Here is a 14,745-nt window from a genome sequence, read left to right on the forward strand (position 1 = left end):
GCGCGCGCTCGCGACGACCCCTCCCGCGGGCTACCTCGTGAGGAGCCCAGAGCGCGGCGCCTGCTGTCCGAGCTAGCTCAGGGGCGGGGTGCAGCGTTTTCACTTGCCGTGTTACCCACACCTCGGCCACACGGAGCAGAACCTTCTATTTCTTTGTTTATGTGCCTTGGTACCCCCTCCCCGGGTCATTCTTGTATGGCCCCGCCCTCCCCCTCCTTCCTGCTCAGGAACCGTTCAGCTCGTCCTAGCTGACCCTGGAGGGAACTCTGAATCAAGGGCGATGCTGCAAAAAGACCTGTCCGAATGTGAGGGAGGGAGTTGGTTCTTTTCTGCTCGCTAGTCTAGTCTTGGGGATCCCCGTGGCGTCTTTGGCACAGTCCCTGGGGGTGTGAGGCTAAGAGTAGCACTTGGGAGTTCCCGAGCCACCCCCTCCCCCCAACGGCTGGCAGCTCGGCAGACACCTCCACCCTTGAGCATCAAGCACAGGCTTTGGAGACTGGGAGGAGGCTTGGGGAAAATCCAGAGACCCAGCACTGCCCAGACTTCTCAGATACTCTAAGCACCTTACGTTGAGAAATGAGCACACACTGATTCAGAGTGAGCAACGAGATCATCTTCGTTTTATTTGTACCTTGTTTGTAAATTGTTAATTTCCATTTCTGTTCCTTCCACTCTAGGTCCCTTCTATCTCCCTCAGATTCTCCGGGGGGGGGGAGGAGGAGGGAGAGGGGGACTTGGTCTTCACCAAGGTAGCCACAGTCTTTTCAGCAAGTTCTTTTCCACCCCCCTCCCCAAGCCTTTTACAAGGCCATAGCAACAGCAGGGATGCTCATCTGACCACACTTTGACCACATAGAAAGCAGGAATTTATTACTGGGTAGAGCTGATTTTGTGGGGTGAACAAAATACTAGGCAGCCACAAGGGTGCAGAGGCAAGGTGGTCTGCACCCTCCCCACACACACTAGTTGGAGTTAACCTCTCTGTAGGTCATCAGAGGCGGTCCTCAGAGGCGAGAAGGGGTTCCTCCCCCAACCACTACTGTCTCGCCACTGATGTAACTGGCATCTTCAGAGCACAAGAAAGAAACTATGCCGGCACAATCCTCTGGTTTGCCTAGCCTGGGGAACAAGGAGAGAGCAAATGTAAACCGGGCTAGCCTCTCTCATCTGGCCCACAGCGCATGACATTTGTTTAGGAATTATCAGACGGGAGCTGGTGAGATAGAGGCTCAGTGGTTAAGAGCATTAGCTAGGGGCTCTTCCAAAGGACACAGGGGACCCAGCACACAAGGAAGCTCACAATGGTTTCAAACTCCAGTTCCATGGGATGTGATGCCTACATGCTGGCGTGGTGGCGCACGCCTTTAGTCCCAGCACTCAGGAGGCAGAGGCAGGCGGATCTCTGTGAGTTTGAGGCCAGCCTGGTCTACAGAGAGGATTCCAGGACAGCCAGAGCTACACAGAGAAACCCTGTGTCGAAAAAAACCAAACCCAACCAACCAAACAAACCAGCCCACCCATACATATTTTTTAAAAAGTTAAAAAGAAGGAGGTGATTTTTCAGAACGAGTGTACAGATTTTTGCCTGTTAAATAGGGTGGTTATGATTCTGTGGTTATAATTTATATATATATACTGATTCCTGTAAAACCACGTTATATTTAAATACAGAAACACTGTTTTTAGATACCAGAATGAAGAATGGAACTGATAAAATGATGAAGAATTATTTCATGTTTCAAAAGAAATTGTCTCAGCATGTATATATACTATTCCAGTGTCAGATAATGTTTATGACAGTAAATGGAAGGATCAAATTATTTCATTGGTACAGGTTCCATATCCAGATCCTTTTCAGGAATCTTTTTTTACCCTTTCAGGACCATATTCATTTTATAAGAATGTGTTCAATCACAGTGTTTGTATTGTGATTCTGTATGTTCTAGAGGTGGCAGTATGTGACTAGGAGGAGTACATGAGTGTTTCTCCAACTTCACTACACATTGTAGTTCATTGGGATGCTCAAAAACAAGGAAAGGAAAGGAAAAAAGGCATGCAAATCCCACCATGGGCCAATTAAAGAAGAGTGCCTGGGAGTGTGTTATATCAATTGCACTTGTCAGGGCTTCCCTAGAGGATTCAAATGTGCAGCCAGAAAATCAGAAACACCTATGACAGCTCATGCTGGAGAGGATGTGGAGAAAGGGGAACATTCCTCCACTCCTGGTGGGAGTGCAAACACGTACAGCCATTTTGGAGATCAGTATGGCGGTTCCTCAGGGAAATGGGAATCAGTCTACTACTGGACCCAGCAATTCCGCTCTCAGGCATTTACCCAAATGATTCACATCCATGTAACAAAGACATCTGTTCAACTACGTTCATAGCAGCAATAGCAGCATTATTTGTAATAGTAAGAACCTGGAAGCAACCTAGATACCCCTCAAATGAAGAATGGATAAAGAAGATATGGCACATTTACACAATGGAATACTACTGGGGGGGGGGAGAAAAAAACAACAGAATCTTGAAATTCACGGGCAAATGGACGGAACTTGAAGAAACAATCCTGAGTGAGGTAACCCAGTCACAAAAAGAGGAACATGGTATGTACTCATTCATATATGGATTTTAGACATAGAGTAAAGGATCACCAGCCTATAATTCACAGCACCAGAGAAACTAGGATACAAGGAGGATTCATATAAGGTCCCTCACAAGGGGAAAGGAACAAGATATCCTGAGCATATTGGGAGCAGTGAGTAGAGAGGGAGCTAGGAGAAAGAGAAGGGGAGGAGCATGTGGGACTAGGAAGATGGGGGGGGGGAGGACAAATAGATGAGAGAGTAAAAAGAGATACTATAATAGAAGGAACCATTATAGGTTTGAAGAGGAAACTAACTCTAGAGAAATTTCCGGAGACCTACAAGGATGACCCCAACTAACAATCTGAGCAACAGTGGAAAGGCTACCTTAAATGCCCTTAAATGAGATTGTTATCTAACTTATATGCTATCATAGAGCCCTCATCTAGTAGCTGATGGAAACAGAAGCAGACACCCACAGCTAAACACTGAGATGAACTCCTGGAATCTACTTGCAAAGAGGGAGGAGTGGTAAGAAAAGGGATCAAGACCAGGCTACAGAAACCCACAGAGACAGCTGGCCTGAACAAGGGGAGCTCATGGACCCCCAGACTGATAGCTGGGAAACCAGCATTGTACTGACTCAGACCCCCTGAACATGGGTCTCAGTTAGAAGGTCTGGGCAGTCTAAGGGACCTCTGACCTGACAGTGGAACCAGGATGTATCCCTGGTGCACAAAAGGACTTCGGGAGCACATTCCCCATGGAGGGATACTCCCTTAGCCTAGAGGCAGGAGGGCGGGCCTAGTCCCTACTCCAAATGACTTACAGATTTTGATGATCCCTCTTGGAAGGCACCAACCTCCATGTGTAGTGGGGGAGATGGGATGGGAGGGGGTCACAGGGCATGGGAGGGAGGGAGAGGAAACTGGGATCAATATGTAAAATAAGAAAAAAATACATATAGAAAAGTAAAAAACAAAACAAAAACAAACCAAGTGTGCAGCCAGGACTGGATTAGAGCATTCGCTGCAGTCTCCAGATTGGCAATGCCCTGACCTAGGCCTAAAACTCATACCTGACTTCAGCATGTCTTTGGGGAAAACTTGAGGAAGGCTGGATAAGATGTCAGCATTTGTCCTTGAGGGGTCAAGCTAGAGAAGCCAGAAGGCAGAGAGACACAGTGACAGTGCAATAGAAACCTAGCAGAAATGTCTGAGTGGCCCAGCCAGCCCTCCGGGAACGGGAGCGGTTTCCTCAGGCAGGGTCTCTGCTCAGTGGGCTTCACAGACATTTTGCTTGGGTTGTAGGATCATCTGCCTGAGCACTGGAAACATCACTGTCTTTTGGGTTCTGGTCTCCACAGGTTCAAGGTAGAGGCAGACGGCGGATGAGAGCTCTACTTTGCTTTTTGCAATGAAAGCAGTGTCCTTGGTCAAGTCATAGGAGCGATGGATTTATGAATTTGTCAAGTCTAGAAGGAGCATGGTGTGTTATCGGTGGGACTGAGAGTCAGGGGTGAACCTTCTGTCTTTATTCACACCAGTCCTCACCCGTGACAGCTTACCTTCTAATCTGCATGCGTTCTTTTATGATATCCTCTTTTGATCCATCCTTCCATAACTGCAGGAAGAAGAGAACTCTTTTTATGTACAAGAAGAGGAAAGCATGGGGAGAGAAGGGAGGGAGCTGTCTGTCCCCACAGCAACTGGGAGGGGCAATTCAGTCTCATCTGGTGTTGCTCCACTCCCTGCTCTCCTTGTCACGTCTTATTCAGGGGTCTTGCTTGGTCTCCTCGATTCTCATCCGCTTTAGGGGACGGGATACAGTGTGTCTACAGCTGGAATCCCTCACTCGGTAGAGCCCAATAGGAAAGGAATATGTGCAAGTCTGGTCTGGGGAAGTAACTCAAAAGCACAGAAGCAGGAATGGGAAGGGGTGGGGGCTCCGGACTCAGGCACTGGGCTCCCCTGTCCTTTCAAGGGGTCTGGGGCTCAGTGTTCTCCCTTCTCACCACACTGCTGAAACGAGTCTTGATGAGCCCCGGTGCCAAGCAGTTCACTCTAATGTTCTTTGAGGCCAGCTCTGAGGCGAAGTTCTTAGTGAGACCCAGCAGAGCTGATTTACTGATGTTGTAAGGGCCTAGAGACTAGGGAGAGAAGAGAACGAGTTAGTCCATTACTTTAGAGGTCATTGTTAGTTCTTATTGTACAGTGAAGGCAGGGGCCAGGAAGGCACCTCCTGTAAGGAAGGGTCACAGCCAGAAGTCACCTTGGAGTCTCAGGTAGGTTAGGGCTCATGGTGTCTATTTTGTGGGAGAGGACTTGATAGAATGATGCTAAAATACTTCTTTGGGCAGTTGGAGGGGTGGATGGGATAGGATAATAGACAGGGCAGAGGTGCTAGGATCTTACAGGAAATGGAGTGAAGGCTCCTATGGAACTCACAATTACCACCGAGCCACCTCTGAAAGGGAAAGAAAGATGATTATTTTCTGCATAAAGGCCACCGCCCATGCGGGCCCATCTCACCCAAGCTTCCCCTTTGTGTCGGTTACCCTCGTTTTTCCATCTCTGGCACCACTGCTTTTATCAACATGGCTGTAGCCTTCACGTTAATGCTCAGAACCTGAAGCCAACAGAAAGGAAGACAACATGAGGCGGTTGCTGCAAGGGCACAGTGAGGTGGAGTTTCATAGCTTCCCTGAAAACGCCTGTTGGAGCTGATGGAGATTCTCAGGGATAGCTGACCTAACAGTGTGAGAAACTAGGGTTCAGGACTGGGTAGGTGCCTCTCACAGCTCGTCACTTGATGATGACACATCAAGTCAGGTGAGATGAGATAAAGTATCTCTCCTACCCAGCCAGTCCACAATCAGCTTGACCTCTCAGGGTTGCTTTGGTTTTGAGCTGGATATAGTATTTCTTCCAAGTATGGGGAACAGGGAATTGGGTCGTTGCCTGGACCTGTACTATAACAGGCTGGGCTTCTCAGGGAATATGTAGCCTGACCTGAGACACCTGGGTGTCTCCTTGCCTCCTTGGCTTCCACCCTTGAAGAAGCAAGAGGACCTCCAGGATGGACCATCTGGATGAATATTTATCAGAAAGTAGAATAATGCGGGAGCATCTCTGGGGGAGCCAGGGTATAGTCTACAATCACAGTTCCCGTATCTCACATTTAAAATTGTTCTAAGTAGTGGGTTGTTCACCTTCTGTAGGCATGCTAACTTCTTAGTCTGAAAACTTTTAATCTTACTAAGGTTTGCAATAGAAATACAGTGAATATCCAGCATCCTTTAGTTAGATTCAAGTTATTTATCTTTTGCCTGACTTACCCTCTTCACACATCTGTACAGTTTCATATTCTCACTCTGCAGCCCAGGCTATCCAGGAACTTATTCTGTAGCCCAGGCTGGCCTTGAACTCATGGCAATCCTCCTGTCTCAGTCTCCTTACTGCTGGGATTTCACGCTCAACATTATTTAATATTTTTGTGGGGAGGAGGTCAGATGTCAGTGCAGGGTATTTCCCTCAACTGCTACTCCAACTTACTGTATTTTGAGACAGGTTCTGTCACTGAACCTAGAGCTCAAGGATTCAGCTGAATACTGAGATGACAGGCACACTGGAGGTCTGACGTCCAGGTTAGCCAGTGCTCCCTTCTGGCCTCTGTGAGCACTGCATGCATGTGGTGCACAGATACAAATACAGGCAAAACATAAACTTTTTTTTTTTTTTTTTTTAAATGTATGTTGGATGCTGGTGGTGCACACTTTTAATCCCAGTACTCAGGATGTAGAGGCAGGTGGATCTCAGTGAATTCTAGGTCAGCCTGGTCTACAGAGTAAGTTCCAGTCAGGGGTACACAAAGAAATCCTGTCTTGAAAAACAAAAACAAAACAACAAATTAAAAAGAAAACTTTTAAAATAAAAAGGAGAAGAAAAATTACTGATCTACAAACTGAACTTTATTTGACTTTTCCCAAAAGAGGCCTGTTTACTTTAAAAAATATCTTAACCAAAACTGGCTCACTGAAGAAATTTTGGTACTTTGGTCTTTATGTTTGGAACACTGATAAGCTACACTTTTTGTTTTGTTTTGTTGCTATCCTTACACTTCCATGTTGAGAAATCTACAGGGGGATTATAAGAATTTAGCATATCCAAATCACAAGGGAATAGTGGCCTTAGATAACAGCTTTATCATTAAAGGTGTATGTAGATGGGCAAATTACATTATGAATATGATGTGACAACACATGTTCATCTGAAGACCAACATCCCAGCACCTTTTAGGCACCTAGACTTTTCTTAGCAGTGCGGTTAGAATGAGAACAAACAGGCCATATCCAAAGGCTGTATGCTATAATGTACCTTCTATAATTTCACCAAAATTGACATTTCAGCCAACAGCAGTTACTAACATTCCCAACCAATGAAAACACATTCCTTTCCAACAGCTGAGAAGGGAACGGTGGATGGGTAAGTTTAAGCATAGTATTGGTGGCCTCTTAACTGTCATGTTTCTGTTGGAAACAAACTAGGAAGAAGGGCATGGTTGAGCAGGCCAGGGGAAAGAGTGGGGATGGAAGCAGAGATGGCTGGCACAGACAAATGACAGCAGACAAAGCTAGGGAAAAGCAGAGGTGAAAGACACAAGCAGGGCATGGGAAGCCACCACCCTCCACACTTTCCCAAGCTCAGGACTTGGCATAGCCCTTGGTGAACCATTCACATCTACACTCTGGAAGAAAGCATTCTGCAGGCCGGCCAAGTCTGTGCTGACTGGTTTCTAAGGCCAGTGCCCTGCTGCAGCTTTAGCTTTCTCTCACCTTGTCCCACACCTCCTCTGTGGTGTCCAGTATGTTTCCAAAGAAAGGGTTGACAGCAGCATTGGAGACCAGGATATCAATCCCTTGATGAAGCTTCACAGCCTAGAGAGGAGGAAGGTGAGTCAGGGCTATAGCGACAGCAGGGAGGTGCGGTCATCGTTGTTGGCAGGAGTTCCCTCTCAGGAGCAGTTGTCAAATGCCTTTCTCAAAGCGTGTCCTCTCTAAAGGCACCCTCAGCTCTACTGACAGTTGAAGCTATTATTTCTGTGCGTTTCTTAATCTACCTCCTCTTCTAAGGGCATCTCTGACTTTTTGTTCTTTTTTTTTTTTTTACACTTCTCTTTAGTGAGCGCCTTCATTCTATCTTCACTTCTCGCCTCGAATCTATTTCCAGACCTCCTCTTGAGTCCCAGCTCATTTCCTCAAGTACCTATCGAATACTATTTTCCTTGAGTGTTTTACCACAACCTCAAAGCCATCCTATCCACATGTACCTGAATGAAGAGAGATCCTGGGGAAGGACCATTCTAGCCCAATTTCCTCATGGTGGAAGTGATGCCTCCTAGGTTCAAGGAAGTCCATTTTTTAAAGGCTGTAATTCAGCTATCATTCTGTAGGGACATTTAGGCAGGTGGCTCACTTCCTTGGTGTTTGGGAGAGGTAAAGGGAACCCCCCCCTCATGTTACAAAGTGGTGGCTGAACTGAGGTCAGATTCCAACTCTAGCAGAGATCGGAGTCCTAGGGGCTCCCCAGAAGCCAGCTGGGGTCATCATGAAACCAGCTGTGCAGGAGAGCTGTGGTGGTTTAAAGCAGTTTCACACTCAACTTTGATATCATTTTCCTTTCTCTTTTTGGCCCCGTGGTAGAGAAGAGGCAAGGCAGAAACTGAGGATTAAACCAAGAAAGCCAAGAAGGGAGCTTTCTCACCCCCTCAGTATGTTGTAAATAGGTGGTGAAGGGCTGGGAGAGCATGCCAACAAGCGTTGTCAGTAGTTAGAAGCCAGCTTAAAGCCAGGCTTTGTATTTGCCCAGACCTGGCAAATTTGAAGCCTTGGGCAAATAGCATGCCATGGGCCCTCAATCAACTTTGTGCCTCCAATTTGGCAGAGGAGGGGTGTTATTAGCCATGCACACCATCTGCTAGCTTCTCCTTTTAACCAATTATTCTCGATAACTAGGTGCTAAGCTCAGTTGTTTCTACACTGCTAAAGGAATACCCAGACTGTCAATTCATTCATTTAACAAAAATTTAAAGTCACAGACTCCTTTAAAGCCACTACCGACCAATACTTGCTCAAGCATTCTAAATTTTGGTGTTGTAGCCCAAAGTCTCAGTTACCTGCCTTGTGCAAAAAGCCTGATGGTGTGTGACTGTCAAGAACAGAACAGAAGGAAAGTGATGTATGTCACGCTCTGTGAATGTCTGGGGAGGGGGAGAGGATAAGCAGGGGGTTGTCCCTCTTCTGACTTCGGTGTCCCCTCCCTTTCAGGCCTGCCATCACAGACTGAGCATCACAGAACCATAAAGGTTCTTCAGAAGTGATATGATGTGATATGATGATATGGTAGTCTACGCTTGTGATCCCAGCTTTGGGAAAGCTGAAGCAGAAGGATCACAGGTTTGCGGTCCGGCTGAGCTATAGAACAAGACCCTGTCTCAAAATATAAAAAGCCATCCTCCCAAAAAAATGTTGAATGAGAAAAGACCACATTGATGTCTCTCACAGTTTACTCCACACTGTATGACCACTGTGATGTGCTTAAATATGTCTATTTTGACATTTATTTAAAACAAAGTATTATCAAGTGGGAGGTCCACACAGCTTGTCTCACCACACAGTGTGCAGGGTGGGAGGTTATGATCAGTAACCACTGCAGGGTAGCAGCGGACACAGAAAGAGAACATCTCAAACTGCCGACGGTGACCCCATCACCCTCCACCCTGATATCCGTTGTACCAACTCCCCGACAGTTTTATTTTTTATGTGTGTTTATGTGTGCATGTCTATGAGTGTATACCACATATGTACGTGGCTCGCCTCTCCTATTTTTCATTTCTTGACATGTGGTTAGAAAAATCTTCGTTCCCACTGTCTCTTGAGTAGCTCATGCTGGTCCCTTTGCCACTGCCCTAGACCTGGATGACAGCCAATGGCTTCTTCACTGACATTCTTAGCATCTTCTGTGTTAATCATCACCTTTGCCAGATTATCCTTCTTTAAATCATTTTCATCTTGCTCCAAGCTTCACATGGGTTCTAGATGCTATGCAGTCATTGATACTCTTTTGGGAGGCTGAGGAAGTCACTGAGTCCCACCCATGTAGCCTACTTCCAAGTTCTAGCTCTTGGCTGAGGACTGACAGAGCTCCCCTCTTCCCTTCAGTCCTTGGCTGTTTGCTCATTTATCAGGGTCACTGGAGCCCCATCCTCATCCTATCTGCCTATTACTACTCATTTCTTGAAGTCTAACTCAAGCTGGACTTCAGAGCCAGGGCTGCAGGATTTGCTAAGTGGACTTGCTGGTGGCCAGTGTGTGTGAGTGTGCATGCATGTGCATGCATGTGTGTGTGTGTGTGTGTGTGTGTGTGTGTGTGTGTGTAGGCCAGGTTGGCCTTGAATTTACAGAGATCCACCTTCCTCTGCCTCCGAGAGCTGGGATTAAAGGCGCGTGCTACCACTGCATGGCCACAGGATATTTTCTTTATAAAGTCTTTCTTCTTTTATGTGTATTTGCATGGTAATATGTGGGTGCATGTGTGTGAGGCCTGAGGTTGATGTCAGGAACTTCCTTTGGCTGCTATTACACTTTATTCTTTTGAGTCAAGTTCTGCCAATCAAACCCAGAGACTGCTCTGGGGATCCCATGTCTGTCTTCTGAGGCTGCCATTACAGGAGAGCCCCTAGACATACCTGACATTTATGTGGGCCAGGGAGCTTGAACCTTAGTCAAGAGCAAGAGATTTAATGGCTGGACCATCTCCCAAGCCTTCCCACTCCATAGGATTTTGACATGAAATTGCACATGGCTCTGGGTTTGACCCCAGCACTGGGTGTGTGTGTGTGTGTGTGTGTACGTACATGTGTGCACATGCTCATGCACACATACACGTGCTATATTTGTTTAAATGGCTGTCACTAATTGGCCCCAGCTTCCCAGGATCAAGACTACATACTCAGGCTCTTCCAGTGGTCCATGCCAGGCAATACAAATTCCTTGGACTCATAGTTGGCCCTTTGAAAAACACATTTAAGTATCTGTCAACAGCTCTTGAAAAATGGAATTATCTTGGGGATGGAGAGATGGCTCAGTGGTTAACAGCACTGTTTGATCTTATAGAGGACCCTGGATTGGTACCCAGAATTTGCATAGTGGCTCACAACTGTCTGTAATTCCAGTTCCAAGGGATATGGCACCATCTTCTGAATCCCATGGGCATGGAACACATGGTGTACAGACATACATGCAGGCAAAAAAGTCTCATACACATAAAATACAAACAAATAATAAAAATGAAATCATCTTATTTTATCCTTCACAGTTCAGTCAACTGTTGTTTAAGGTTCCTCTCTTTCAAGACGACTGCCCAAATTATTTCTGCCCACTGCCCAGTGTATTCACAGGCGGAGCTTTCTCTGTGCTGGTAGGACCTCCCTTGCACTTTGGGGTTTGGGTGAAGATATACCTTTTCTGTAGCATAGTTCATATTTTCTTACACAGTTGGAGCCTGGTGCCAAGTGTCAAGCCTGACACCGGCTTAGACTAAAGTTAATTTGGGTATCTAAGGGCTGGTACCACATAGATGGGGGAAGTGCCTAGTCTGTAGGCACCAAAAGAAGGGTAGGCCTGGCTGAATCACAGATCTTTCCCTTCAGGCTGTGAGAGGGGAGAGGTGTCTTCAGTATGTGACCCAGTCTCTGTAAATATAGGGAGAATAGTCCTTGCCTGGGTATGGTGGCTCACATTTGTGCTTCCAGCACAGGGGAAGCAAGTTCATGGCTAGACTAGGCTACAAAGTGAATTCCACTCCACTCTAGCTCCAGCACCAGATCCTGCCTCAACCCCCAACTTCCACCAAAAACCTGCATAAAGCTCTACACAAAAGAAATGGCTCATAGTAGGCACAAGGAACACAGTGAGCTGCCTCTTACAAGCACCTATGAGCTCTGTAAGTCAAAGAACAAGGGGACACTTATTAGCTCAACCTAAAGAATCAGGTCCAGCCATTTTTTGGGGGATGTCTAAGGGATCTTGCAAGGTTGAATCACCTCTCTGGCTGGGAGAATCTGGCTGTTCTTAGACTTTAGGATGCAGATGTAACAGAAAAAGGCACACAATAAAAATGTAATGGTGAGAGGCTGGGGAGATGGCTCGATGTTTATGAGGATGTACTCACAAAGGGCCCGAGGACGATCCCAGCACCCACATCCCATGGCTCAAACCCACCAGCTCCACAGGACTCAAGGTTCTCTTTTGGGTTCTACAGGAACCTGTACCCACAAACACCCTCCCTACCATACTCATAATTAAAAATAATAAAAATAAATATTTAAAAATTATTGGTGGACTAGTTTGGATATGGGCACTGGAAATGCTGGCAGAAGTGAATGCTGGGTTGCATCTCACCAGGGTTGTCTTAAAAGTCAGGGATGAAGGTACAGGTTGCCTCCTTTCTGTCATCTCTTGGCCCAATGCCCATATCTTCCCTGCTCACCGTTGTTACCAGCCTTTCTCGATCCTCTGGCTTTCCCACATGGCATACGATCCCAGTCACACTTAGCCCCTCTCCTTGGAGTGTGGCCACTGCCCGGTCCACATTCTCCTGTTTGCGGCTGCTAACGACTACATGGGCCCCATCCTCAGCCAGACGTCGGGCGATGGCGAAGCCAATCCTACAAGTACAAAAAGAGATACACTGTCGAGGTCTCTACAACAGGGAAAAGGATGAGGACACACATGGGCTCTGGATTCAGACTTCTGGCTTTGGATTGTCACTCTCCCTGTGTTTGAGCTCCACGTGTTTCTATTAGGAAGGGTAGGCTTACTGCTACAGATAGAAGGTAAGTCAGATAATTTTATTATGACCTTATCTTTCACCCTGGTTCCCATGACCTGACATGATCTACCACAGTTAGGAAAGAGGGAGAGAAATGAGATGAGTATTCAGTAGTTGCTCTGGCAGTGGCTTGAGGGTCTTGCTTGAAGGAGCCCGTGTCTCTCTTACCAGACCACAACCTCAATATTCTATCTTTTGTTAGATTTGGGGGCCTTCATGGAAAAACATGGCTCAAAATGTAAATATCAATTACACATTTTACAATTGCCAGGTGTTAGCTTTTCATATACATCTCTATTCTAAGTTTGTGAGGAAGTTTTATCTACCCAAGTCTTGTGGGGATGAAAAGGATAGATAAAGGGTGGTGGGCGAGACAGGCTGGGCACCGTGGGCCAAAATATACAGACCTAAGCAAAGATCTGTACACAGGATCTTCCTGCTCATCTAGGTAAGGGGTGTGGTTACTGGGGAGGGCTGTCAGTGGGGTGGTCAGAGCAGAAGCTTTGAAACCTTGTTTGTTTTGGTCTTCCCACACTCTAGGTGGAGCTATTGATTGGGGCAGCCTAGGAGCATGGGGGCCTGGGTACACTCGGCAGTGTCCTGCTGTCTCAACGCGAAAGGCAGCAGTGTCAAAAGGGGCTGGTTGGTGGCAGGGTCAGGTTGGGGATTCGAAGAGATTTCAGATCCATTGTGGGGTTTGTTTCCTTTGTATCTCCTGGCAGGCCTCTGGCCGTCTTTGAGGCCTGTGGACAAGAGTCCAGGAGTTAAAGAACACTTGTTTCTGCATGGAGACACCGTACTCACCCGTCGGTGGAGGCAGTGACCAGGGCCACTTTATTCGAGAGTGGGTTCCGGCGAGTCACCCCGGAGCTGGCCATCCTCACCGACTTCCACGCTTGAGTCCAGCTACCCAGCAGCAATCCCGCTCTTTGCATAGTTCAGGCGGGGGGTGGAGTGAGAGGTGGGTCGAACTCTGTTACGGGAAGTGACAGATCAAAGGGAGGGAGAACGCTAGGGCGAAGGGCGAGAGTCCTGCCTCTATAGACTGCCCGCCCGGACTTCCAGGACTTGTTCCGCGAGATCCCGGGCCAAGGGGGAGCCGCTGCGGCTGCGAGCGCTCCCTGCTGGCACCCCGCGCCGGGTCGATCACTACCCTCCTCCGGCTAGGGACTCCCCCGCAAGTTCCCAGTCCAAGTTTCCTGTAGGCCAGCCCACTGCTCTTCTCTGCAGGAACCTTCAGGCTTCTCTGTGCCCCAGGGCTCCTCACACTTCTGTTGGCCCACCATTTTTGGGGGAGGGGTGGGGGTTGGAGGGAGGGAGGGTGGCGAGTTTCGGTGGAGGAAGCTTTGACTTTTCTTTTGCTTCTTTAAAAACTTTAAATAATTCTTTCAAAGAAGCTTGAGTTTATATGAGAGGCTGCGGAGATAACTCACTTGGTAAAGGGCTTACTGAACAAGAAAGATCCTCAGCATCAACATAAAAAGGGTGTGTCAGCTAACAGCTGTAATTGTAGCTTTGGGGAGACAGCGACAGGATGATGGGGAGGTTTCTGGCTAGCTGCTTTTGCCAAATCTGTGAGCTTCAGGCTTAGTGAAAGAGCCTGATTCAAGAAAAAGATAAGACGGATAGATAGGAAGCACTCCATGTTTGCCTCTGGTTTCTACATGCACACACACACACACACACACACACACACACACACGCACACACACACACGCGCGCGCGCACACGCATGTATACCCCTCCCCCCCAGCACACTGTAATAAGCATGGTACAAAATGCCTTCAGAATTGTGAAAATAGCTTAGGAAGCTCACTTCACGCAAGGCTGTGCCTGATAACCAGAAGCCGCTGATACCACTCACTCAAGATAACCAGACGCAGTCCTAGAGCACAGGACACCACTGGGCAGCATACAAGCAGAGATCAAGAGCAAAGCTCTGCTCTGCACATCTGGAGAGACCACCTTGATCTTACCTTGCACCTGGAGAGTCTCTCCCAAGATCCTGATCCTCAGGTCAGACACTTCTGTTAGAGATTGGACCTGACCTCCAGCTAGATACATTGTCCCATAGGTGAGCAGACTTGGGGAGATAAGCTTAGGACCATAGTTGGGAATTTGGATGTGAACCTAAAAGTGACCCTCAGCATAATAAAAAATATAACATTTGTTATAGCAACTAAGTGTATCTACCTTCTTTCAACACACACACACACACACACACACACACACACACACACACACACACACCATGCATGTGAAGGGTGAAT

At 47.3% G+C, this 14,745-nt stretch overlaps 1 protein-coding gene across 1 annotated transcript; it reads right to left on the minus strand.

Moving 5' to 3' along the window:
* Window positions 1–591: 591 nt before the first annotated feature.
* Window positions 592–13,443, minus strand: LOC127230387 (dehydrogenase/reductase SDR family member 4). The gene is made up of 8 exons (XM_051195685.1): window positions 13,280–13,443; window positions 12,134–12,311; window positions 7,420–7,521; window positions 5,143–5,213; window positions 5,000–5,051; window positions 4,600–4,734; window positions 4,153–4,208; window positions 592–1,119 (listed from the first exon to the last, which is right to left on the minus strand). Exons 1-8 carry the CDS (start codon window positions 13,408–13,410, stop codon window positions 1,005–1,007), a joined length of 840 nt encoding a protein of 279 aa, XP_051051642.1. The 5' UTR covers window positions 13,411–13,443; the 3' UTR covers window positions 592–1,004.
* Window positions 13,444–14,745: the final 1,302 nt, after the last annotated feature.

The sequence above is a fragment of the Phodopus roborovskii genome, unplaced genomic scaffold (assembly GCF_943737965.1).
Source record: "Phodopus roborovskii unplaced genomic scaffold, PHOROB, whole genome shotgun sequence".
Classification (NCBI taxonomy): domain Eukaryota; kingdom Metazoa; phylum Chordata; class Mammalia; order Rodentia; family Cricetidae; genus Phodopus; species Phodopus roborovskii.